The sequence below is a fragment of the Pyrgilauda ruficollis genome, unplaced genomic scaffold (assembly GCF_017590135.1).
Source record: "Pyrgilauda ruficollis isolate IOZ18807 unplaced genomic scaffold, ASM1759013v1 scaffold1, whole genome shotgun sequence".
Classification (NCBI taxonomy): domain Eukaryota; kingdom Metazoa; phylum Chordata; class Aves; order Passeriformes; family Passeridae; genus Pyrgilauda; species Pyrgilauda ruficollis.
In genome coordinates, this window is record NW_024508100.1 from 4,506,936 (window position 1) to 4,534,526 (window position 27,591).

General features: G+C 38.3%; 1 protein-coding gene across 1 annotated transcript; it reads right to left on the bottom strand.

Annotated features, from left to right (window-relative positions):
• Positions 1-4,414: 4,414 nt before the first annotated feature.
• On the bottom strand, positions 4,415-27,451 carry NOP14 (NOP14 nucleolar protein). Its single transcript, XM_041458185.1, has 18 exons — positions 26,949-27,451; positions 24,669-24,803; positions 23,737-23,878; positions 23,038-23,183; positions 22,492-22,629; positions 21,170-21,292; positions 20,136-20,267; positions 18,691-19,000; positions 17,291-17,421; positions 17,002-17,087; positions 15,278-15,413; positions 13,330-13,431; positions 12,392-12,545; positions 7,673-7,832; positions 7,192-7,339; positions 6,161-6,279; positions 5,060-5,215; positions 4,415-4,713 (listed from the first exon to the last, which is right to left on the bottom strand). Exons 1-18 carry the CDS (start codon positions 27,144-27,146, stop codon positions 4,614-4,616), a joined length of 2,616 nt encoding a protein of 871 aa, XP_041314119.1. The 5' UTR covers positions 27,147-27,451; the 3' UTR covers positions 4,415-4,613.
• Positions 27,452-27,591: the final 140 nt, after the last annotated feature.

A 27,591-nucleotide genomic window follows, 5' to 3' on the forward strand; every position in this document is an offset into this window, starting at 1 on the left:
TAAATCAGCTCTTCCTGTTGTTAATTCTACTGGCTTAAAGCTTTTGCAGATCACTGAGCCCAGCTGTGTTACTGCAGTCAACCATGTCATACAATCCTGCATGTAAATACATTACACTGTTCCTAGAACCAGACAGGTCATTACTCACTCCTTTCCAGTCTAAAATCTTGCACATTTGACAGATAATAACTTAAATTTGGTTCCTAGAATACATTTATTAACATTGGCCTTTCTCTTATATCAGTCTTGTTTTTTTTACTGAAGTAACACCTCATTTACTCTTTTACTTCCCTGCTCTATTGCCAAAAATCAGTGTTAGCCCTAATGTCAATATTTTGAAGTATTTAATGCCATACAGCATCTTCATCATTTTTTAGACTCAGAGTTCAGACTGCATGAAAGATTTCAGTTTTCCACTCCACACCTAATTTACTGAAGAAGAAAAAAACCCAACCCCAACCTTTCCCCAAACCAAACCCTTACAAAAACCAGTCTTTTAACTAAGTAAGACTGCACAGCCAATATATTTAGGACTGAAATATACCTGTTTAGCTTAGGAGACATACCTGGAATACCACAAGAATCACATTCACAGAATGCTTTGACCCCCTGAATATGTAATACCTCACAGTCTCAGAGTGATGATAAAGCTGCCAAATGTTCTGTCAGAGCTTCTGTTTGACTTTTCCAAATGCCTAGAAGGCCCATGAAGAGGAAAGAAGTCCCACCAGTTCCTGTGGCTGACACCAACCTCACCCCAGCAGCCAAAGTGCCCCCACTCAGCAGAAAGCTGGTGGTCAGAGGGGAAGCCTGACACACAGCAGGGACACACCGTGGTGACTTCTGCAAGGCACAGCTGAGAATATCAACTGCTTACCGGCTTCCAGCTGACAACCAAAAGACCAAACTCCTGAGGAAGCTTTTCATGCTGTCATAAAAAAGGTAATTTATGCAGTTTCTAGCTGAACAGTTTTGTTCTCACTCTATTCTTTACAATACTCATATTCAAGGTAGCTATTCTCTGGGACAGCTGATGTTGATAGATAAGCTACCTGAAACTAAAGGCAAAATGGTAATTTTCCTTTTTTATGTGTGATGACTTGATTCTAGTTACAGAATAGTTTATTTTTTGGCTAATTAAATACAGATTTACAATTGATGTGTCAAAAGGCCTGTTATGACAAGTTCTGGGTTAAAAGAAACAGAGACAAGACAGTGCCTCGTAAGCGTGATGGTGTTCAAGAAGCTCTAAGAGAAAGGGTCTGCCAGTACCCAAACATGTTCAAACCCTTTGTAGTCCAAATGACCAGACCTTCCATCACATCAGAGCAGCAGCACTTCCCAGCTGCTGTGGTACTGAGCAACAGCAAAACTGTCACACCAGAGTGACTATTGAGCTGAGGTAGGATTATGTAGTCTTGCTCTCCTGCTCATGTAAAATACTGTATGTTAAGCATCACAGTTAGTCTCAGGTTTGCAATATTAAATCTGACTTTAAAAATTGACAATATAATTTGTAAAAGTGCATACAGTGATTCTCATTCAACAAGATTTCAAACAGAACTCTACTTTCACTCTGACATTCCAGAACAGTTGAGTAAGTCTATCAGCTGAGGTTTCCTCATCCTTCCTTTTTGTTCATCAGCATCACAAGATAGTTCTGTTCATTCTCTTGTCCCAGAAAATGTCCTGTCCCACAAACATTATCACTGTGTCTCTACCCTCTTTCTTGACTTCCCCTATTGAGGAATAAAAAGCAGCTACAAGTGGTATCAAAAACCACGATCAAAGTGCCTCTGTCAGCCTCTCTGTGATTCTAATACCCTACTGGACAAAACTTCTGAAGCTACTCCTAAAGTCAGATAAATAAATAATAGTACTTTTTAACAGTTTATTTCTGCTGTATAGACTCTAACTAAAGCTCCAAGCTGAAGGTACTGATTTATAGCATAAAATAGGAAATTAGCTCCTTCCTCATTACTCCACTCTCAAGTTCTTGACTTGCAAAGATTTTTTTTTAAAGAAAGAAATTCATACTTTGCCAAATGGAAATAAAACAGGAGGTATACTAATCTTCTGAGATTCCTTTCAGGTTTCAGAAGATAACTTTTCCAAAATCAGCAAAGCCAACTGAAAATTATTTTTAAAGTGTGAGTGGATTTCAAACATAGGAATCTTACTAATTTTTGACTGAGACAAGTATCTTCCCCACATGTACTTAGCAACTTGCCTATTTTAACACTTAATAGAAATGCTTTTGCAAGCCAAAAAAAGCGAATGATAATCACATATTACTTGCATTACTAATTACACTGACAGTTAATAAAAGCCTTTTCCTTCAACAAAGTGCTTTTCTCTTTTAAGGAACAAGACTTGCCTAAGACTGTTTTATCATTAGAGACTAAATGTAAAGGCTGTGTTTCAACTCACCCCTTCCTAGTTTTAGTCCTGCTTCCATTACAAGTTTAATTTGAAAAAAAAGCCCTCAAACCAACCAACCACGACAAAAAACCCCCAACCAAAAAACCCACATCCCCAAAAAAAAAAAAAACCCCAGAAAGCAAACATCAAACCAAAAACCCCAGAAAACAGAACAAAGAAAACATTCTAAGCCAGTCCAAAACGACCAAGCTTGTTAAATCAGATTAACTGACAGCATGTAAGTTTTTCATGAACAGTAGGTAGAGCATTACAATGTCTCAGGTACCCATTGGCCAAAACACAGATCAGGTCTAGGAACAGCATTTGAAAATGGAGGGAACTTTGGGGCCATTAGTTCATTCTTAATACAGGTCTTATTTTATAGTTTGTCTTTCAGATGGAAATTGAAAAGTTAATATAAAAGGGAATTTTATTTTCCTAACAGTTTTCCATGGAAACATTACACATTTGTTGAATGTGTAACAACTATCACTGTATTTACCAAATATTAAGTGAATACCTGACCAGTAAACCTAGTTCAGATTAGCACCCATCAGTAACTGTGATGCTTTTTGTCCCATTGCAATGTTTCTTTGCAAATACACTATAAAAAGAAAACATTAGAAGTATTTACTGGCTCTGTTTAAAGAGCAGATGTTTTTCAAAGTAATGCTGGGCAGTTATCAGTGATTAGACATACATGATCAATTAAGTGGAAGAAAGTTAAAGATATCACTGTTCCCTTCAGTCAGACAGTTTTGAACACAATTACAATGTGGAATTAATCACCCTACATTATTAAGAACTTCAGAGCTGTGCTCAATTCAAAACTCACTGAAAAGATGAATGGATGTACAGCTTTAACAAAGGACTTCTACTTAAGAGTTGATACCATTACTCAGTACACAATTTAGCATGACCTGATGCTACAGACTAATTAAAATGTTACTGTTTAAATTATATTATCATTATGAGAGCTGCCTGCAACTATTCAACATTAAAAAAAGATCATAGAATGTTCTACCAGGACCATCCCCATGATTCATACCACATGTCCAAGAATTTCTTGAACTCTGTCAGGCTTGGTGCTGCAACCACTTCCTAGAGATGTTTCAGATCAACCTTTTCCTAATATCCAAATTACCCCTGACACAACTTCAGGCCATTCCCTGAATCCTGTCACTGTCAACACAGAGAAAAGTGGTGTCAGAAGAGAAGAAGCGCCTGCTCCTCCCCTTCCCTTCACAAGGAAGTTGTAACTGCAGTGGGGTCTCTCCTGGTTCTCCTCCAGGCTGAACAGACCAATGGCCCTCAGCACTCCTCACACGACTTCCCCTCAAGGTCCTTCACCACCTTTGTTCACTCTCTTGTAGCTTTTATATCCTGCACTGGAGGTGAGGCCGCCCCAGCCCCGAGCAGAGCGGGACAATCCCTCCCTTGCCCGGCTGGCCGTGCTGTCCCTGCTGTCCCCAGGACAGGGATGTCCCTCCTGGCTGCCAGGGCACTGCTGGCTCAGGCTCAACTTTCCACGGCCCAGGAGCCCCAGGTCCCTTTCCCTGGCACTGCTCTGCAGCCCCTCATTCCCCAGGCTGTCCGTACATCCAGGGTTGCTCCATCCCAGGTGTAGAATCCAGCAGTTGCCCCTGTTGAACTTCACATGGTTGGTGAATGTCAAAATCTCCCTGCAGGGCCTCTACCTCTGAGGGAGTCAGCAGCTCCTCAGCAGCTCCTGTCAATTCAGTCTCTTCAGCAAAACTACTCAGTGTAGCTTTGAGTCCTGTGTCCAAGTCGTTGATGAAGCTGTTGAAGAGAACTGGACCTGAAATGGAACCTCACTACTGACCTGTCACCAGCTTGAAATAACAGAAGGTTTCTGACATAGAATTTTTGTGTGTGTTTGTGTAGTTCAAGTTAGGCGTGTGTGATCAGGTTTTACATTTAGAATTCTGATTATTTGTCCAAATGTTTTCATTAAAAAAAACCAGAAGCATGCTACATACAAAAGTGTTATTTTTATTTTCCTTATGAAAAGTTGTGGATTTTCCTAATAAGCAGGTTCATTTTTTTCAAACAGATCCAATGATGTTTTTTCCTCAAAAGGAATGCATCCAAAAAATGCAATTAAAATCTGTTGAAAAGCCATGATTGGGTGTTTTATATGGTAGTAAGCTTCCTGCTGTAGGCAGTCCCAATTAATTCTGCCATTTTTTCCTTTTCATTGCTTTCCATTCACCTTCCTGTGTAGCAAGGCTACCAAGAAGCTCTTTCACTTTTCTTTTTCTGGCTGCATCTCTGTAAAACAAACAACATATAAAATATTTCAGAAAGATTATATTAGGGAAAATAAGTATACGTAGAGAATAATTATTAATTTATAAAAAGCCCCACAATTCTTTAATTTCACCAACACACCATTTAAATAAAAACATTTTGTATCCTCCTAAACTAGAGAAATGAAACCGCAAAGTTGAAAACACTTTAAATGATCTCTATTGAAAATGTCTGGTTTTCCTCAAACTGTCCCATTTTATTGAAGTTTAGTATGGTTGATGATTTATGTCAGTCTTGGGACACAGCAAAGAAATGAACACATGGCAGGACAACCCTGAAAGTGGTGCTGAAGCAAAGGCTACGTTACCTCTCCATGATTTCTGACAGTTGCATTCTAGCCAGGTATTGGTTATCTTTCCGAATCTCACGAATGGCTCCTTTAAGTTCACGTTTATGCCTCTGGATCAGCTGCTTCCTTTCTTGCTCCTTCTTGCTGCCTGCCTGCTTTTTTCCAAACTCTAAGCTGAAATAAGAATGCATGTGTAAGCACAGAACACCTTAAACCCACAACTTTTTCATATTTATCAGGAGAGTATACTGAGTATGAAAACTAACTCAGTATACTGAGTATACAATTTTAATTCCTGCATATTATATGGATAAGTTGCAAAATAAGAACATACTGGAAAAACACTCACCAGACCTTCTAACTGCACTTCATCATCATGCCAATGACCACACTTCTATTCCCCATATGCAGCCTGCACTTTGAACAGACTGAAAATCTAGACTAGAAGAATGGAAGACATTTGGAGAAAGATGGAACCTCCCCATACATCTTAAATGTTTTCAGACCTTCTCAGCAGATGCATTTTACGAAGAAGCCTGATCAATTACCTGGGGATAAGTGTGTATGGCAGAACAAAGCTGTCCTCTTCAATTATTAGAATAAATAAAATAGACACTTTGTGCCCCTGTAGATAACCAATATGGCTAAATAAATCAGCAGCCAATATAAAGCAGATTTCCTGAATCAGAAAACTGTTTTATTATCTACAAAACTAAATTAGTGTTTTTCACAATCCATCTTTTACCATCATCTATTTCATATACATTATGAACTACTCACTCTTATTCTTCTGACCTCAGTGCCTGACAGAGCATTCAGTAAAGCACCTGACCACATAGTAACAATCTAATAATCTTGAAATTTGTTAATTTAAAATTCGTTATATAGGCAAGAGTTGACTATTAGTGCTATTTTTCCTACAGGATAATTGTTCTTAAAATTACTTTCCTTTTTTTTCTTTCCCTCCCTACCACACAAGTAGATGGCCCCTTTAGAATTATACACAAAATCTGTAGAAAACCAGTTGTTTTGTGTCCTGCTTTCCAAATCCATTCTAGCTTGCTACAGATCTTAAGGTTTAAATGCACCTTTCCTTTGCATCCAGGGTTCTTTACTTACACTTTCACAATTTTAGGAGTATACTGTTTCAATGGCACTGGCTTCTTTTTCTCACATATCAGTGGGGTATAGTGTTTTTCTTTGTTCTCCAGCTCTTTCAGAGCACTATGATACCATTCCTGAAAATGCAGAACAAATTACAATTGTAAAAGCATATCAAAGCTACCATAAATCAAAAGCTATTGTAAATTCAATCAACAGTAATGCTCTCCCCATGATTTTTTTTTCCTGGGTTAAGTCACAGCTACTCATTAGGACACTGCTAACACTGACATGCTGTAATCCAAGTTGGATAATTCTTAAAAGCCTTTGGAAGTTGATTAAAATTGTATCATGAACAATCTGCGGGCAGTTTCACCTAACAGAGGAAGAAGCAAGACTAAAGGCAGTTTAACTCAGACTCTTCCTTTATGGTAATTTTAACAATGACTGCTTATTTAAAATTTTGATGGCAAAAAACATAGGCCATTTGACTTCATCTGAGTAATAAAACTTTGTTCTCTAAGGACATTTTACAATGCTTCTTTGAGGAAAAGATTATTTTGCTACATTCAGAAGAGACAGATTAAAAATCTGAATCTCATTTCTAGAAAATAAGCAACTGTCCTAGGTAAGGTACTGACCAGATATACTTATGTTCATTTTACCTATACAGTTATAAGTTTTACCTCCCCAGTTTGGTACATGTATTATTTTACCAAGGTCTTACCGATTCACTACAAAAGTAGGAGAGCAACCAGATGCCCATATTACTCTTATAAATTATGTCACTCATGGAATGCTACATTATTACAAGCCAAGTGCTGTTCTCTTCATTTAGACAGGCAAGACAACATATACAATGGAAAAATACCTTTTCTAAATATTCTCTGTTCCTTTATTTTTTCCACAGGAATATCAAAATGCTTGAACATCGAAAAAATTAATGCTTATACTTGGTTTGTTGTTTTTTTTTTAATGCACAGATGAAGATCACAGAATTTATTAATAAAACCAACATATTGATTATTTAAATCCTGAGGAATACATACCTGCATTTTTTCAGGATATTCATTTACTGGCATATGTTGTGTAAGCAGTATTCTGACAGGATGCATTATTTCATGGAATGATGGTAAAGATTCATACAGAGCTGCACATTTTTTAATAAGATCAAAACACAGGGCTAGACATGATAACCTGTTAATGCATAAAAATTAACAATTTCAGATGCAAAAAGTGCAGTGGATTTTCAAATAAAATCAACTGAATTAATTAAATTTGGACTGTTAGCAGAATCCATTAAGATTGTTTGGCAGAACCAGTTATAACTAGAAATAGTTGTTAATTCAGACTAAAAATTTCTCTCTCCTAAGCAAATACCAGAAGAATTCCATCAACAACAAATCTTTATGTCAGTGCACTGAACACAGCAGAATATCCACTACTCTTGTTTTTACTTCTAAAGAGCACTGTCACTGACATGACACAACAGATGACAGGTATTTTTTCTGTTCTACACTTCTTACATACCTGGTATGATTTATCTCTGTTCTGCTGGTTTCCTTTAATCTAGTTAAAATACTCAATGGCACATTTTGCTTCTCCCAACTTTTCAGATCCTCCTTATCACACACCAATAGCAATTCTAGATTTTTCCCCACTGGTGTAAATGGATGCACTACAGTATAACCTAAAAAACCAAGAACAACACTCATTAAACAAGGTCACTTCTATGCATTCTTTCTGAAGAAAAACAGCTGACTCATTTTACATTTTTAATTGCACTACCTTTAAAAACACTTCTATCTGTATTATATTTTTCTAAAACAATGGAAAACACTGGAGCATGGGGACATGGGTCAGTGCTCTAGCCACACCGCGCAAGTCACAGAACCCAAAGGTAGATTCTCAGGAGAACCAAATACTGTCCACTGTAGAAGGTCAGGCTGGAGACTAAGGAACCTGAATGTGCCCAGCTCCCTGGGACCTTAGGAATCTGAGGGTCCTGAGGGATCTCACAAGGTAAAGCTCCTAAACCACTTTCATATTTGAAAAGCTGTAGTTCCCAGTGACTGGAAACAGGGAAAAACAATCCTCATTTTTAAAAAGGGAAAGAGAAGAGATTCAGGAAGCTATAAGTTGATCAGCCTCACCGCCATGCCTAGCAACATTGTGGAGCAGGTCCTGCTGGAAACCACGACAAAACACATGCAAAACACAGAGGTGCTCAGTACAGGCACCATGGCTTCATTAAGGGCAAATTGTGCCTGACAGGTTTGGTGGCCTTCTGTGACTGGATTACAGTGTTGATGGGTACGGAAAGAGCAACTGATATAATCTACCCAGATTTGTACAAAGCATTTGAGACTGTCCTGAACAACATCCTGGTCTCTAAACTGGAGAGGCATGAATTTGGCAGATGTATGACTCAGCAGATAAGCAATTATCTGGATGGTCACAGCCACAACTGTGGCCATTGGCTCCGTGTATGGATGGACATCAGTTATGAGTAGGGTCCATCAGGGGTTCTATCCTTGGACCAGTGTTACTGAACATCTTGGCTGGGGACACAGAAGTGGGATTGAGTGCACCCTCAGCAAACCTGCAGGTGACACCAGGGTGAGTTATGTGCTTGATATGCTACAGGAAGGGGATGCCACCCAGAGGGACCCTGACAGGCTTCAGAGGTGGGACCATGTGAACTTCATGCAGTTCAGTAAGACAAACTGTGGGGTCCTGCATGTGAGCTGGGGCAATCCTACATATGGATACAGACTGAGCAATATGAGTGGATTAAGAGCAGCTTTGCAGAGAACTCAGGGTATTGGTGGATAAGAACCTGAATTCTGAGCTGACAATGTGCCCTTGCAGCCCAGAAAGCCAGTGCATCCTGGGCTGCAACAAAAGCTCAGCAGATCAAGGAAGGGGAATCTTCTCCTCTACTTCACTGTTATGAGATCCCACTTGAAGGAATGTGTTCAGCTCTGAGGTCCCCAGAGAAGAACACAGACCTGGCTCAAGAGCATCCAGAGGAAGGTCATGAAGATGACCAGAGCACTTCCCATTTGAGGGAGCTGGGTTGCTCAGCCTAAAGAAGAGAAGGCCCTGAGGAGACCTTACAGCAACCTTCCAGCATTTAAATGAGGCCTACAGGAAAGATGGGGAGGAACTCTGATATTTATCAGGAAGTGTAGTGCTAAGATGAGGGGTAACAGTTTTAAACTGACAGAGGGCAGATTTACACTAGATAAAAGGAAGAAACTCTTCACTATGAGAGTGGTGAGACACTGGACTACAGGCTACCCAGAGAAGTTGTGGGTGCCCCAGCCCTGGAAGTGTTCAAGACCAGGTTTGATAAGGCTTTGAGCAACCTGGTCTAGTGAAGGTATCCCTGCCCACGGCAGGGGGGGCTAGAATTAGATGGTCTTTGAGGTCCCTTTCAACTCAAACCATTCTATGATTCTTCGATTCATTCTGTGGATGGGGAAAGTTAAGACATGTAGGTTCATGTTTGCCCTGTGGGAAACAGGATGCACAGTCAAACTGCAGGTTTGGTCCAGGATGGAGGACTGGATATGGTTAAGAGGACAGGGCAGGTACAGGACTTTCCCATGGGGTCACAAGCAGAAGGCTTTGGTCAGAATGTGGCCATGAGGCACAGTGAGCTGGAGCAGGGAGAGCCCACAGCTGCAGCCAGAGCCTCTCCTGTGAGCCCTCAGCAGGGGCCCTCAGACACACTGTAAAGTCCTCTCCCACTCCAGCTGAGGGGTTTAACACAGGAGGAGCATGGGACACAGAATATATACTGGAGCAGGGCATATGGAAAACATGAAGGAATCCCTATGCACAGATCACAAGCTGATCTGTGAAACTACTTATACAGCAAAATTAAAGAAGCATCTGAGGAATTTCTTGGCTAAGGGACAAAATAATCTGCATTCTCTGTGCTGGACCTAGGGGGTCTTTCTCCCCTCTTTGTTTCCCTCATGCCCTGCAAGCTTGCAGTGGAATTGACTTCAAAACTTTTTCAAACTTTAAGTTCAGATTATTTACATGCTTTACACCTTGTACATGGCTCTTCACAGACAAGCCACAAGACAGTATATTTAAATGAAGGTTTTTAGGGTTTGAGACCCAAAGTTGTAAGAGATCATGACATACACACAAGCTTATGCAAGATCAGGGACTAAGATATGTGAGTTTTATTATCTGCTTTACTTGTGAGAGGATAGCAATTTCATTAACAATTCAATTAGCTAAAGCTATCAACCATGACAACTCCTTCCCACTCCCTCCACCTACAGCTTTTCTTTTTTAAGGTAATAGTCTTTACTCTAAATCAGACTGTATTTCAGTCTCTTATGAAGCTGCATTCCATATGTCTTTCTCATGTGAGAAATTTATGGATCAAGATAATAAAATTGAAGCATTAAGAGTTTATTTGCTGACTCTAATGTTAAGATTGAACCCTGAGAATTCTTTTGGTGCGATGGTGCATCAACATTCCAGAGAGCTGCATGTCTGCTTATTTTAAAATATTCTCTGTTGATAGCTTAACCATCACAACTACCAGAACAACTTCCACCATGAATATTTAAAAACACAATTGGATACTTTGGGAACTTCAGAACATCAACACTGACTGGAAAGTTCTCAAAGAGAACACTGGGCCTCTTATGTATCTTTTATTGAGCTTTTCCTTACAGCTAACAGAAACCAACACCATGCAAATTTAACTAGTGCACAGTCATTAACAGAAATACAAATAAATATTTTAAACAAAGTAACAATTGATCAACGATTACCACTAAAATTTTTTCACGTTTCTTATCTCATTTTGCAGAACCCTGTGTTTTAACTTTACCAAAACCCTCTGTAGATGAAATATTCCTAATATACACAAAGGAGAGAATACTTTTAGTACTACGTAACCCACCCACTCCACAACCTCTTCCCACCTCCTTCTAAGGGTTCAGCTGTTGGTGTTGTGAGAATCCAGGGCTTAGCTCTGATGCAGCCCAGCTGTGTAACCTTGGCTCACACTTCAGAGGAAACTGCTAAGCTGTGAGAAGCAGCTAGGGAAAGGTCTGTGGAGTACATCCATGCCAGATAACAAAGGTGAAACTGCAGTGATAGGTTTGTTGAGAAAAGGCATCAGTAGTAGCTCAAAAATTCAAAATGGAAAAAAAAAAAAAAAGGCAGCATGGAAAGGCAAAAAAGTCCTGAAGGGAAAGGAAGGGAGCTGCCTACTGAAGTACTGGAATACTGACAGAAGCTAAACCTTCCTCACCAGACTGATGACTATTTAGAGAACAGACTCTTAAGGATCTTATCAAAAGAGATAAGCATACTAATACATAGTGTGTAGTTCATTAAATCCCAAATATCTTGTGAGTTTATCAAATAATTCCAATTTTCACTTGGTAATATCCTGCCTGCACAGTCTCCACCGGCATACTGTGCCCAGACAAAAATATTAACACATGAATTAGTTACTATGCTCTGACAAAACTCCTCAAAAGTAAATTATTGTCCCTGAACAGGTCAACAAAAAGAGCCCCAGAACCAGAACAACTTTAAAGACAGAAACTAATAAAAGGAAAAAAAAACTGAAGAGAGACTGGCAAAATAAAAAAAAATGCTAACACAGGGATCACACTGAAAAGAATTCTGTTATCCCTGTTGTCTGTGCAAATTGTTACATTTACACACTTATTTTACTAATCCTGCTTGTGGGGATAGCTGCCCTCTATTGCACTATACAAATCCATGTCAAATAAAGAAAACCATAATCTTTGTGATATGCACCTCTCATTTAGCTCTCATTTATGTGATGCAGCTATTAGGTGAAGATTAAGGGTATCTGCAGCATGAGCTGCTGCCTCACTGTGAACTTAGAGGGTACTCATCAGGAATCCATTAGGAACTCTGAATTTCAGAACACAGTCCAATCACACAGTCTGTTTAGAACAACAACATTGCAAAAATACTGCACTGTGGCCAACATGAGTTCATTTCCTTTAATAACTTCAGTCCTTTCCTTCCTGCCAACAACACGAGAGGATCTAGCTCATGACAAGATGCCCAAGAATCAAGGTTGTGTTTGGCTGAACTTGCAGATGATTTTGGGCTTTTGTTCAAAACCAATGAAATCAGTGTGAAATACTCATATTTAAAACATTTAAAAGATGAACCCCAATACTAAAATGGACTCTAAACAAAACACTCATTTACTCTAAACAAACTCACCCTGGGCCCGGTTTTTGGGTAGAGAGATGTGAAGTACTCCAAGAAGGAAATTGATGAGTTCTGGTACAAATCTTCTGGAGAGAGATACATATTCCAGGAACAAACAGCATATAAATAACCCTTTAATAACATCTTGCAATGCTGTAATGCGACACTGAAAGAAATAAAAAGAGCATAATATTCCTAATTAAAAGTCTATACATAACAAATACAGAATCTCCCAAAAAGATTAATTGTTAACTACATTGTAAGCGTTTGAAGTATATAAAACTACAGCCTTTGATCTCTGATGAGAACCACACTGGCTTTCTCTGTTCCTCAGCTGAAGAGTATCTGCAGAACTGAGTAACAGGTTTATCAGAACTCATTTAGCCACTAGAAGGTGCTAAACCACAAACAATAAATCCTTCAGAAATTAGTGAAATAGAAGGCTCTGAGTAACTTGGCAGCAATTGAGCAATTAGCTCAAGACTTTTGAAACATATAAACAGGATATTAGGATAGAAAGATAAGGACACGTTTTAACTCAATGCACTGCATTAGGTACATTTTCAAGGAAAACAAATACTGCCAATTTTTAAGTAAATAACCTCTCAAGTATGAAGAAATGCAATATATGGAGAAGAAACCACTAATGAACGACTTCAGATTGTACTCATTCTGTTCTATTAGTCCCATGTAATTTACCATAGAAGGAATTACTTTGTGACAGCTTGAAAAATTGAAGAGAGATGGTTCTGTGAGTTGGACTACAGCCTGCAAGGATGTTTTCCTCTTCGCCCTTTCTTCCAATTACTATCTGTGGCTATACCAAGCAGAAAGCTGCCTTTGCAAGTACATTTCCACTATATAAATTAATACTAACATATATATTTGGAGTCTGAGGAAGAAATAATATATGTATAATATAATCCTGAGATAAAACATTACAGACATACCTTAGTAAGTAGCTGACTCATGTACATAAAAGCAGGTGTTACAACTGGGTGCCAGAAGTCAGAAGTTGGAAACAGCAGAGACACAATTTTCAAATAAATAAGCTGATTGCACATAAAACAGAATAAGGCAAAATATAGTTAAGACATTATTCCCAGGATCTTGACTTTATCCATATGTAACTTTTGAATGAATAACTGCCACACAGTAGTCAAAAATACTACAATATACATAATTTTGAGAAATCTGGTATGATATACATGACTCATTTATTGAGATAACTGCTGAAGCTAGATGAGAAGAAGGAATATCCATTACGAGACATCCATTATAGTTCTAATATTGGATTGAGGCAGCTGAAAGAACAACTAAGAAGGAACTCTGCCTCCCAACCCCATTTACTCCATGAGAGCCCCATCTGATCCCCCTCAGCTCACCACAGTCACATACTCTCACACCACAAACACAGGAGCACATGGCCACACAGCACCTGTGGCACCTTTCAACCAGTCCTCAACACAGACAATGAAGTAACCAGAACCCTCAGGCACGGGCACACATCACCAAACAGTTGCAGCCAAAAGAACTAAGCAGTAATTAGGTACACTTTTATTGAAGGGGACTTCAGTGACCAGTCAAGATCATATGGAAATTAAACATCATCTGCAAGGTAATTATGAACATTATTTAAGTGGATATTTGCACAGTAAAGCAGATGGAAGTAAAGTTTCATTGCTTCCTCTCTGTTCCTCCTTGATTGTGAAAAAATACTCTCCTGAAGTGTTTTGGTTACTAAATGCTCTGAATTGCAGGCTAAGATGACAGTAGGCATATGAAAAGCCTACTAAGACAGCTGATCTATGGAATGTTCATTCAAACAAGTGCTTTGAGAATACAAAGTGATATAATTCCACCTTAAAAGATAATGATGGCCTGCAACCTGGCAAAGTCCAGTGAAGGGAATGAAAGCCAGAAGTGCGACTGGTATTATAAGGATGACAGTGACAAATCAAAAATAAAGTTAAAAGCTCTCAATAATACATTTCCTGCAAAATCCAAATATCTTGAATAAAGACTCTTCAAAACAACTCAATATATCTTCCAAGCTGTAAGAACCAAGGCTTCAGTCCATTTTCCTTCAACAGACTAATTATTCCATTAGGCAGCAGCAATTCATCAAGCTGACAGAAAACAAGTAGCTCTCTCTTAATTAGATTTATGCTTTGTCTTTGAAACTTTACAATTTAAAAATACTCATTTTCCTATGCTCCCTTTTTGAATTCTCCAACAGCCATTTACTTAGACACTGTAAAAGGAATCTGTTCACATTTAACATGGCAAGTGAAAATGGGCTATTACCAATACAACAAGGAAAGAAATTCTTTCCAAGTCACTAGTTTGGCCATTATAATGTATAAAGTACTAAGAAATGTTGTAATTTTATATCCATAATAATATTCTCTTAGTTTGTTTTTTGTTCGGGTTTTGTTTTGGTTGGGTGTTTCTTGTTTTTGTTTTTTTAACCCAAGAGATATTGCAGAGATATCACACTTCTATGGAGCACGTTTTTTAAACATTTGTACTTATACAATTAAAGAAGTCACAATGCAAGTGATAACATCATTTCTTCCTAAAACTACCAATTTAAGTTTCATCTGGAAAATAAACAGTGTTCTGCTATGAAGACTGGAGAGACAATTCCCCTTACTAATTCCAGTCACACTTCTGTTCTGAAGAATGTGTGTGTATTATTTGTTTATTTCGTGGGGGTAGGGATTTTTTGTTGTTGTGGGGGTTTTTGTTGCAACTTATCTCCAGAAAAGGCCATTTAAAATATTGAAAATCTTGGAAAGTCATAGATGCTGATAATTCACTACATAATGTCATTTTGCACTTACTACCATTCTGTACTAATGCAAAGGGATTATCCCAGCAACATGGATTTGTTACCGTGTCTAAACCTGGAAATGTTGCACGGCCTTTGACTTCAATTACTTCTTCCAGATCATGTGCAGCGTCTCGAAGGATAAACTTGACACTGTCACTGGCTGCCTCAGGAAACATCTGGCAAAGATTGTACAATGGCCTATTAACAAGAAATTTAAGTCATAATCAAGTTACACTACTGATGTTAATAAAAAATTGATTTTTAAGCACCCATAGGAAGGTTTCATGTGTTCCATCTATATTGTAACTATAACAAATTGCCTGCAACAAATGTTCCTTTTTTAGAATATAAATTATTACTGTAATACTTTAGTTTACAGAGACATGTACTTTTTATTTGACCTTCTCAGAATCCCGGAGTTGTAGATTTCTAAATCTTAGATGAAAAATAATTTTAAACTTTACAATGTGCTCCTAAATCATTTGCTATGGTTATGACATATCCTTCTGAATCTCCTAACTGTAGATATTACTTTAGTGAAGTATGCTGGCTTACACTAGACAGCCCACTATTCTAAACACTCTTAGGCAATATTAAACAACATGTAAGGCAGAAATGTGACTAGCAAAATTATTACTGCAAACAAGAAAAAAACCCCAAAGACAAAGTCAGATCAGCTCCTGGCCTATGCTTAGTGCCTACAGGAATATGCAGTCTGGAGCCTGAATCTGTTTGGTCTTCCAGCAGTTTCAGTGAAATTTGTCTGCAGAGATATTAATATATCCCAGTTCTAAAAGACAATCAAAACATATTTACCCTTTGGTACAAACCATGTGTGACAGTACCAACGGGTCAGAGCCCTTCCTGATGAATGCAACAGAGTGATGAATGCTAATACTGCACGGAACAGATTTTTAAAAACTTACTGAATTTAGCAGGAAATAAAAAAAAAATGCTGAAAACTACATAAAAATAACTTGAAAGAAACCTGCCTATCCTGGAAAGTCAAGATAGGAACCAATGACCAATTTTGTTTGGAAGGGACCTTTGGACATCATCTGATGCTGCCCCCTGGTCTAACTTCAAAGCTGGATCAAGTTGCTCATAGCTTTGTTAAGTTTTCTCCATCTTTACAGCTTCTCTGGGAAGCCAATTTTAATGTTCAGTACCTTTTCTGAGAAGATTTTTTCTCTTTAAATCTAATTGCAATTTCCCTTGTTGCAGCCCTTGCCCATTAACTCTTGTCCTTTGCTGTATACCTCTGAGACAAACTTGGCTCTCTCCTCACAGCCTAACTGCCTGTCAGGTACTCAAAGACAACAATGCCAAACTGACAACTTCCTGCAAAGTGTTTAGCTGGAACTTCCATATCAGCTTACTGTAACACTTTAATTCCATTTTCATCTAGCTCTCTAAGTGAATTCACAGAGCTAAAGCCCATGGAAAAAACAGAGATTGCAACAGAAACTGCACAGTGTCAGTGCAAAGCTTAAAATCCTTTAGCAGCTGTCTAAATAACCTCCTAGAAAGGAGTTTCATGCATATATGGTATTACTTATCCACTACCCACAAAAAGCATCTTGCAGATCACAGTCTGAGGTTTTGAAAATCTCTTGATACAATTAATAGATCAAGTAACCTGTGAAACAAAGTTAAAACATAAAGCTAAGAGTTACCAGCTGCCAGTAAGTTCTACAGGATATTTGAAACAAGCTACACCTGTACTCTAGGTAGCTTTTCTCTTTAAACCCTGAAGGAGCAAAAGTCCATAGGATTTAATACTTACAGGACCAGTTTGTCAATTGTTCTGAGCTCTGGTGAACCTAGAGCTGCCAACTCTCCAATATATTCCAAAAGGAAGCCAAACAATTTCTGCAAGAAATATGTTGAAGTTATTAAGCTTTTCTTCATTGTACATATTCTTGAGCAGTGATAGACTTAGAAAATTAAGATTATCATGTTACTTCTACTGTTACTCACAACATAGAAGCATATATATTTTATACTTCTCCCTAAATACTTACTAAAACTTACTCTGGAATTAAAAGTTATTTTAAACACAAAACAAAACATACTTCCAACTTTGCTTTGTTTCCCACTGCAAGGCTTGGATGATTGCATTTCTGAATCCTCTCCAGTATAATAAGCTGCTGTTCTATTGTTCTTCCAGCCAATAAAGCCTTAAATGTCTCGTAGGACTCAGGAACTAGAAAATAAAAACAAAAATTGACCACACAAAAAACTCAAATGTTACAGCTTTAATTCAAGTGAATGTGCAAACTTCCAATCCGAAAATTACATTGTTCAGAAAAAAAGACACCAGAAATGTTTTAAATGATTACCTTTTAAACACTAATAATAGATTATTAGCATATATGTAGCATTATTCCTATGAAACAAGTCAGAAAATAACATGTTTTTCAATGCTTAAAACTCAAGTCATCCTCTACTTACCATGTATACTGAGCAGCACAATATGTTGACACAAAGTAGAATTAAACCTAAACACACATTCAATCAAAAATTTACCATAACACAGCTACCTTTATATTTAATTCACACCTAATTAGCTTTTGTGTGAAGAACATTAAGAAAAGTAACAAATATCACGAAAAATATAAAATTATTTTTAAAAAAACCCCCAAAAACCAACAACCCTGGCATGTATTTAGTTTTTTACAGAAGTCAACATGCTAGAAGACATCTTAACTAGTTGTGGTTTTTTGAGTTATTTCAATATGACTGCTTTCTGGTTAAAGCAAATCCTGAATGCAATTCAAAAGGCTTTGTGTAGTAAGTCATCTTCTTTGGATGGAAAAACACAAGCACTTAAGGAAGTTGTTTGAAAGGTTGTTTAATCTTGCAACAGATACTTTTGTTCGAGAAATCTACACTAGGACAATAGTTAGATGAATTATGTACTTAATATGAATAAATGTTTTGTGTACTACTTGAAACACGTCTCCTCCTTCCTGCTAGGCATGGGCCCAAGACCAGTCAAACTCTGAGTGTTTCTACAATAACTCAGTGTTACATCACAGGGATTAAACTTCAGAATCCTGTCTCTCCAGCACCTTCTGACAAAAACCTCAGTCCAAACACCAGAGAAATTATCACAGAAAACTGTTCTGGCTTCTCTTAGGTAAAACAGTAGCACTTTGGATTGGATAAGCAGGCTGCCTTAAGAAAAGAGCACAGGTGTTTTTATTTTACTCCCCTGTTTTTATCTTCCAATTCTGATGCTGCTCAGAGGCACAGAAACTGCTCTGGGATGAAACAGATCTGGTTCCTACTTCTACAAGCATGATTAGGTTTGCTCACTAAGAACAGCAGTTATTGGCTGCTCTTTGAACAGTACAAGACAACTAAGGAGCCAAACTTCATAAATGAATCTAAAACCTACAGTGCAGAGAAACTGACTGGTTGTTACAAACCCCCTGACAACAAAGGATCTCTGCATCAGTCCTTTGCTTACCAGCAAATGTGTAGGGAAGCTCTGATTTGGCAGCTTCTCTCTTTGGATCTAATTTCTCCACATTCTGTGATTCATTTTCATTTGCCTTGTGTTTCATCTCTTCGTTATTCTCTGCAGCTTCTCCTTCACTCTCAAGATCAGATTCAATATCAGAGTGGCCATCTGCAGCATCATCCTCCTCATCTTCACTTGCAGATTCTTCCTGACTTTCTTCTTCATTCTCATTATCTTCTTCCTCTCCTTCCTCCTCTTCTTCTTCCTCTCCTTCCTCCTCTTTCTCCTCCTCATTTTCAATATTAATTTTTCCATCCTGTCCATAGAGAAAACAAGCCAGTTAAAACACTGTTGAAGTGGCAGCATCAACACAATCACCATGCAAAGCTATCTTAAATATGCATCAAGATAATTTGAGCCTTGCTACCCTGACCAGGCAGTGAATGCCAGCAGTGCCAGCCAGTAAAGGATATCAGAGAGAGAACATACATATCAATATAAAAAAGTAGGGTATTTTCAAGGGGCTGTAAGAAACTGGAAGAGATAGCATACGAGGAATAAAAGAATCCACTTTAGGAACCACAGAAGGAAAACTATCAGATGATACAAAAAAGACTTCAACATCACTTACAGGAACATTCTTTGTATAAAAATATGTTCCTTCTATGTGTTAAAATAGCTTATCAGATATATATTTGGTCCCATCCTGATTTTATTAATAATCAGTTTAAATTCATTCACAACTGGTATTCTCCCCCTCAGGAAGAACAGCAGTTCCCTTGTTACTTGTGCATGAGAAGACAGAATCAGCACACACGTGCACCACAGCCAGGGTGACTGGTAATATCAGCTTTAAGGTTATGCTGCTCTGCCACCTTCATCAAAAACATGTCAGAAATCTACTCATCTTCAGACTGAAATTCAGCTGACACTGTATCAATGCAGCGAAAATTAAAAAAAAAAAAAAATACCAGAAATGCCAGAGAGCCTCCTGTTCAACCCAGCAGGCCAGTGACAGAGAAGGCTACTCTAACAGGAAGAATAAAGTCAGGAGACTTGACACTTGTAAGACCATACAGAACACATAATTCAGTTTTGAGCCTTCAAATACAACAAAGGTACTGATAAACTGCAGCAAGTTCAGTAAAAAGCCACCAGGACTACTGGGAGCTGGGTACCTGTTCTGTGATGAGAGGCAGACCTGGGCTTACTTAGCCTGGCTATTAAGAAAACCTCTTCACAGTAAGGGCAGTCAGTGCACATCTCTCTGAGCAGCCTTCATTCTTGGAGATTTTCCAAGAACAGACTGGATCTGAGTAAACTGGTGATTTCATAGTTGACCCTGCTCTGAGCAGGAGGTGGAACTAAATGTCTCCAAAGAGCTCACTTGCCAACTGTTTTTCCGAATCTTCTTTACAGACCTCTGAAAATTCATAAATTTGAAACCTTACCTTGTAAGACAATAAACGTCTGTCATCTTTATCCAGGATAAAGCCATCAGCTAGATCATCAGCTGACATGTGGCTGGGTCTCTTTTTATTTGCCTCTTCATCTATTCCACGCATGCGACGTAATCGATCTGCCTGTGTTTCACAAGAAATACCACACACAGATGTGAGACATCTAGATCAATCATGTAACCACACCAAAACAGAAGAGCTCTCAAATACTACAGCTAGGAAAACACAAGGAAAAACCAGTTAGTTTGGATTACTCAAAAAGTTGGTGTAAAGAAAAAACCCAGCCACTTGAGAAATTATGGGCAAAAGCTGACAATATCTTTTTTTTTTTTTTGGGATACAGACTGAGCATCAAACTCTAAGATGGTAAGAGTAGAAAAGAAAAAAGTATCTCTCTGTTCTGCTATTAGATACTGAGCTGCTCTGATGTAATCTGAAGTTACTGAATTCCCTGCAGTGTTAAATGTGTTCTTAGTATACCAAAACAAAAAGAATGAAAAAAAAAGAGTGAAACATTTACCAAATTATTCCATCTTCCCATAAGACTCAGTGCTCCAGGTAACAGAAATAGCATGCAACATTTCCAAGACATTCCATATCCCTCTGCAAAGCAAAGCTATGCACATGCTACCACTGAAAAGCTCTTGCAACAACAGAAGAAAGCAACAAATGACTTGCCCAGTGTATTAATTCAACTGCTGTGCAACATGATACTCCACTAACTTAGGATCACCTCTCAACTCTGAATAATTTAAAACATTTAAAGGCAAATCAAAGTAACATTACATTTTTACTGAAGGAAGATTGACTCATTTCATAAACTTCCACAGTCACATACTATGCCTATGGTGTTTTTTTTTGTTGTTTTAATATCAGATTACAAACACAAACAGAAGATCTCCTAAATTCACCCTCTGACGAATTGCAGTTTAGCACAGCCACTTACAATCTAAGGTCAAGGAATGAATTTAAGCAGTCACTCCCAAAAGACAGGCCCCAAACAATCTCAGCCATAAATGGTATACCTCGAGCTTCTGGAGTCGGGCCTGCTCTTCTTTGGCCAATTCTTCTTCTGTCTTCAGCCTTTCTGAAGGTTTTGCTTTCATCTCAAATCCAAGTTCTCGAACAATCATATCATATTCATCAGGCTAAAGAAATATTTATGCAATTGTTTATTATCTTAAGTTTCATTATTCTGCTTTACAGCCATCCCTCTGCCAGACTAACAGCTAAGAAATCAGACTGTTAAGATAAAAGGAAAAGACTGCTTCCAAAGCAAGCTGCAAAAACACTCAACTCAGAATTAAGACAAGGAATGTTAAGAATAGTTGAAGAGAAATTCTCCTGGAATTTCCCCGTTCCTTACTTAAATTACTCTGAAATGAAAAATTTAAAAAGAGTATCTTAAATAATAACTGAATTACTTATTACTTTAAAAAAAATCTTCAAAATATTGTTTATTAAGAAAACACAGCCAGAATTAATAAATTTATAATTTATATTACACTTTGCATTTCACATGAGATAAGCCTTTGCTAGTTCCACTACATGGAAGTCTAGCTTAAAGAAAATAAAAAGGGATGTTGCTATTCAATGATCTTCCACATGCCATGGAGCAACTTAAACCCAAAAATCAATACACCCAAACACGAACTTTTGGTCCAGTATCTTCTGTTGTACTTTGAGATCAGTTTTAATGCAAGACTGAACTAGTTAACTGAAGTTATAAAATCTAGATTCTACTGCAGAACAATAAATGGAAATTCATGATGCTCTGCAAGAAAATACATATTTATAAAAGAAAAAAAAGCTCAACAGAATGCCTATTCTTACATTTAAAAGTTTATTTCCCTTAGTACAGAATACAAATTATAGAAAAAGCACGAGACCATACGATATCTACTCAAAAGTAAATTTTTTCCATTCCCTTTTTGAAAGGGACAGAGCCCAATTTCAACAAGGAAATGTCTATTGTCAAGTAGTAGTTGTTTCATCAAAGGAACACTCCAAAGGCGCTCAAAATAAGTCAGTGTTCCCAACAATTTTAATTCTTCAAGAAAATTTATTTGTCCTACAAATAAGCTGTAGTCAAGAGTATTGTTCAGTCTGCAATCTGCCTCTCACTTGACAATTAAAGAAAAGCAAACTAATTAAAATCAGAGAAAATACACAAAACCCTACATTCCTCCAACTAATCAGACTGTTGTAGAACTGTAGCACTCCTTCAATGTCAATAGAAGGAAACATTTTGTTGTATGAAGTGATAATTTTGCCTTACAGTTTAGCCACTACAAGTCAAAACTACAAGTTACTAGAACCAAGGAAATCAGTCTAGTCAAAACCTCACCTTGGGTTTTTCTGCTTCTTTGTCCTTCCTCTCTGACTTTGGGGTTTTGTGGGCAATAAGGGTTTGGATTTCCTTCCAGTCTTTGTCAAGTTTTTCTGTCAGTTCTAGGGCACTTTCTCTCCGAGTTTGCCTCTCTTGCTAGAAAAATAAAACAAAACCAAATGCAGCAGTTATGTACAGATATACATGACATAGCATTCATAACTTAAAAACCAAAATGCTGACTTTAACAAATGAATTATTTCAAATATTTAACATTTTGAAGCTGCAAACATTCTTTGTGAAGAAGTATAGAGCTATGGTGAATGGTACAAGGGCTGCATTCAGAAAGCAGGTGTGAACACAAGGAGAGATTTGGGGATACAAACCAATGGCAGATACACAAGTTATATCTAAAATGCCTCCAGAGTCAGACTTTATTCAAGGAGCTTGGACTCCTCTCAGACGGCTTCCTCCTTTGTTTGCTATGCCACTATTATTCTATTCTACAAATACAGGGATGGTGACAGCTTCTTAATCATGCTCATTTATATTTCAGAAACTCACCTTTTCTTGTTTAGATTTGGCTATCATCTCTTCAATTAGTTCTTTCCTAGACTTAGGTTTTTCCTCTTCTTCATTTTGCTGTTCACTTGATACCTTTTTACGAAGGAGGCCTCCACCCCCTCCAAAGTGAGCAGCAGTTAATTCAGCTAGGGAAAAAAAGGAGGATGTAAATATTTCAAATCCACACATGACTGCAAGAGTGCTGCTGCTAGGACAGTATCTCCCCAGTCTTTGACAATGGGAGCAATTTTAACTATTGAAGTAATCATGCATTAATCCCATCCCTATGAGAATGGCCATACCAAAAGAGATTATGTCAGACACATAATTTACACTGACAAATAGTTGGGATGATGTAGGATTATGCTTTTTCCCTGTATTTATCCAACAGGTAGGTCCAAAGATGCAAGAAAGCAACCAGGAAACTCACACTTTAGATTCTGGCCAAAAGGCTCAAAATCCAGTTTTTTTATGCTGAAAAGCTACAGAGTAAAGACGCTTGCCAGTAGTATGTCCCACTTAACCCCTGCTAAAGTCCAGAGAGCTGGTCTGTGTGTGACCAAGAAGTAATCAAATCTGGTTTAAACATTCCAACCAAGAACATGATATTCTCTCTCACTGAGAGACAGTACTGAACAAATGATGTACACATTTACCAGTAATAAAATTATCAGTGAAACACCAGCTGGCACTTCTTACCTGACAGTGTTCCTCTTTCTTCTGTGTCACTGTCACTATCAACAATATCATTTAGTTTTTCAATTTCTGCCAAAGATTGGCCATAGTGAGTCAATTCCTCATCTTCATTAAGATTATAGATATTCTTCTTTCCATAATTTTGCTAAGAACAGCAAAACAAACCAATGAAATATCAAAAGATCTTTAGTTCCCAGGCAACAGAATAACACAGACTTTAGTTTCAGTTCCAGTTGAGGTGATTGTTATTCCAGTGTTTTGCTGGAACTTAACACTGGAATAAGAGCACTGTCAGACCAATATTTTGATTCAAATACATTTTAAGTGAGAGAGTGTCATGTCTCTCTTACACTAATGTACAAATGGACTAACCCAGGAAACCAAGGGAAGCTGAAGTTTTATCTATTTATCAGTAACATCAATTTTTAACTACTGCATTTCAGGTCCAATGAAACAGACTTCAACCTATAAAAATTACACTGTTTAATTCTGGAGATTGAGTATGATGAGGCAGAAAGGATAGTACTGCACATTCAATCCACAGTACAGAATGACAGCAAGTTACAGAGTTCCACTCAGCTACTGAATATACTTGATGGTGACCACCTTTTCCTAATTTAACTCCTAAAACAAAGCAGTCAAAAAAAACAATTAACCAATGAATCTGCTATGAATAGCTTTCTTGCATGTCAGTGCTGAAAAAACCATCTCCTTCAAACAGTTGTCGTGCAAAACCAAAAAGATTTAATGAAAAAATTTTTATTGCCATAAAAAATTTCTTTTTTGTAAGTTCCAAACCTATAAAATCAAAAATAAAGCATTACCCTGCAAAACCTTCTATTAAGGGGGTGCTCCCGATCTAAAAATTCAAGTGTGCCTTGTGGCTTTGTGTTTGGCTTCTTTTGTTTGTTTTTTCCTTTTTTTTAATTGTTTACCTGTCTTTCCAGAGCGAATCGTCTGATCATCTTTTCCTCGGGAGTGATTTTGGTGTTATATTCACCAAAACGTTTATCTTTAAACACATTTGTCTTTTCTCTTTCTTTATATTCTTTCAGTAATGTTTGATTGCGCTAGAAGGAAAAAGACAAAAGGAGATAAAATTGAACAGAGAGTAACTGCTGCCAAAGCCAACGTGAAAAAGACTCCACTGTATCCTATCAACATAATAATCTTTATATTACCATCATATCATAAATAGCAATTTATCAGAATGCAATAAAAGAGAAGGAAAAATTAACATGAAGATGGGAACCTCATACAATACATTCAGATGAAGTTTTCTTATAAGCACCCAAGTGAAGATAAAATATTACACCATATCTCACCTTTATTTTATTGCATACAAAACCTGTGCATTTACACTGAAAAATTCTGACATGTCTTAAGCTTAGTAAACTAAGAATAGCATATTAAAGAAAGCAAAAAAGCCAGCAAAAGTCAGCTGAACTTTTTTTGATCATTTCATCTAAGACATAAAAGCCTTGAGTGGATCCACACATCTAGCCCTGTGCCTGTTGAGCGTGGGGAAGTCAAGCATCAAGTCAGTAAAAAGAAGTTTATCACACACCTTTACAAGGTACTTACTATGTGCTCTACTTTGGGGACAGGTAAGGAGACAGGTTTACTTTCCAATGCTAGTGACCTAATTCATGACAAATATCTGATTTATTTTATTATAAAATAAAACCCCAAATCCTAAAATGTGATGTACAACATTCATGAAGTTTTCTAAAATCTTGACTCATAGCAACAATTAATTTATAACTTCATGCTGAAGATATTATATAGTTTCTAAAGAAAAAAATGTTGGCTGTGTTTAGGCTGAAGAAATACCCATTTTTATTTAAAGCACATTAACAGATTCTTAGAGAAAGATACTGTGCCATTCATACTACCAGAACCTCACAAAGTGCTGCACTCAAGGAAAAGTCTGGGTTTCCTACTCTAGACCTCTGCAGCCTCACTGAGCAGTCACAATTTTCATATGCTGCTGCAAATGACACTAAAACTCAGGTTTCATCTAATATTGTGCCAGTTCTACCTTCTATTTACTTCTTACAGTGACCACTATACCTATTTATAATGCATAATATGTACATATATATGTACATATTCTTTATATTTATGCACAATATGACTATTATACATTAGTGTATAATGTTCATACACACTGTCTCTATAGCTCAGACACTGTATATGAACATTAATACCTCTCAATACATTGGGTATCAAAAAGCATTTCTGTGGGGTTTTTTTGTATTCAATAATTTGTTTACTTCTTCTATTGATAAAAAAGAAAATACTTAATGCATCACCTTTCACAACACACATAATATGATAAAATATCTCTTTGCTTTCAGTGCATTTGCCCCTCCAGTGCTTTAAATTCTGTTCAACAACAGCATGCATGTAACATGTCAGAGAACATCTGGGACATACTTTCAAATTGCCCTTTTTTCAGCTTTAACTTAACCTACATAGGTTTAAACCTTGCTGGTTTGTGTGAAGTGACAGACCACTAAAAAGTCCTGTGTTTCACCCTGGAATAAGGTAGGCTGCTGGAATCCCAGATGCATAGTATGATACACTCTCCCCTATGCATCACAGATTTTGGTCAGGTAGCTACTGATAGCAAGAGAGAAAGAATATGAGGCATTTTGAAAATGGTGCAAGGGTTGAAGATAAAAAATTTACTCTTCTTAAGTTGTATGGTGATCCTTACGACAGCGGGGAACAGATCATTACATCCCAACAGATCATTACTTCTACAACACGACTATTCAGCCTGTGCACAAAAAATCACCCGCATTTGTTTTCCAGATCAACAGTAGTTTCTTTGTAGCTAAACATTTCTCACTGTATCGCGGCCTTAGTGCTCTTTCAACCTTTCACTATTATACCACCGTTACAACATTATCAAGAAACTTAACATCCTGTGATGATCAGAACCGACCAACCTAAGGAACACTTACTCTGGTCCAGTACTTACTCGCCGACAACACGTGCCATTGTATCGTGGACCTGGGTAACTTGGGAAGAGAACCATTCCCACCAAGCAATAAGAGCTGTTCTACTGAACCCTGCCGGAGCCATTCCCCGAGCTCTGCATCACCTGAGCACTCAGAGGTGGGCAGATTCCACCTGAGAGGGCTCCAGCCTCATCATCTCCCCACATCGAGATACCATTCTTCCTCCCTGCTTTGGAGTGCTCTTACCTTCTTGATGGCCTTGGACCGTGAGACACCCGGCAGCCCCACATCATTTTTGGTCTTCCTCCCCAGAATGTCAAACTTCTGCCTGTTGACTTTCACCTCAAAGGGGTTGCTCTTGACCACGGCCATCGCCGACTTCACGGGGCCCTTCGCTGTGGAGGGCCCTGACACCTTTTTCTTCCGCTTCGCCGCTTTCCCCATCTCTGCTCCGGCTGCCCGTGGGGACGCGGCGGGAGGCAGCGGCTCGGCCTTCAGTGCGCGGGGCCAAAACCGGAGGTGAGAACGGGGCGAGCAAAATGGCGCCGAGGGGGCGCAAAACCCCCAGAATTCCCGCTTAGCCTAACCCCTGCCCTCCACCACAGCTCCGTGAGAGCCGGAGGCGTGTAGAGCGGAGGAGGGAGAGTAGGAGAGGAGGGAGAAGGGAGAAGGGAGAAGAGAGAGCAACGCGGCGGCCCCGGCGCGCCCCTCACCCCGCCGTACCCAGCACTACCACATGCGCACCGGCAGCATGCTACCTCTCGCGAGAGCCTTCCCCTAGTACCGCGATATTTGCCGCTCTGCTCCCCACCCGCTTGGGGAAGAGGTCGGGGAAGGTTTGACGCACTACATATCCCAGCAGCCCCACGAGCCATCGCGCGCCTGTGCC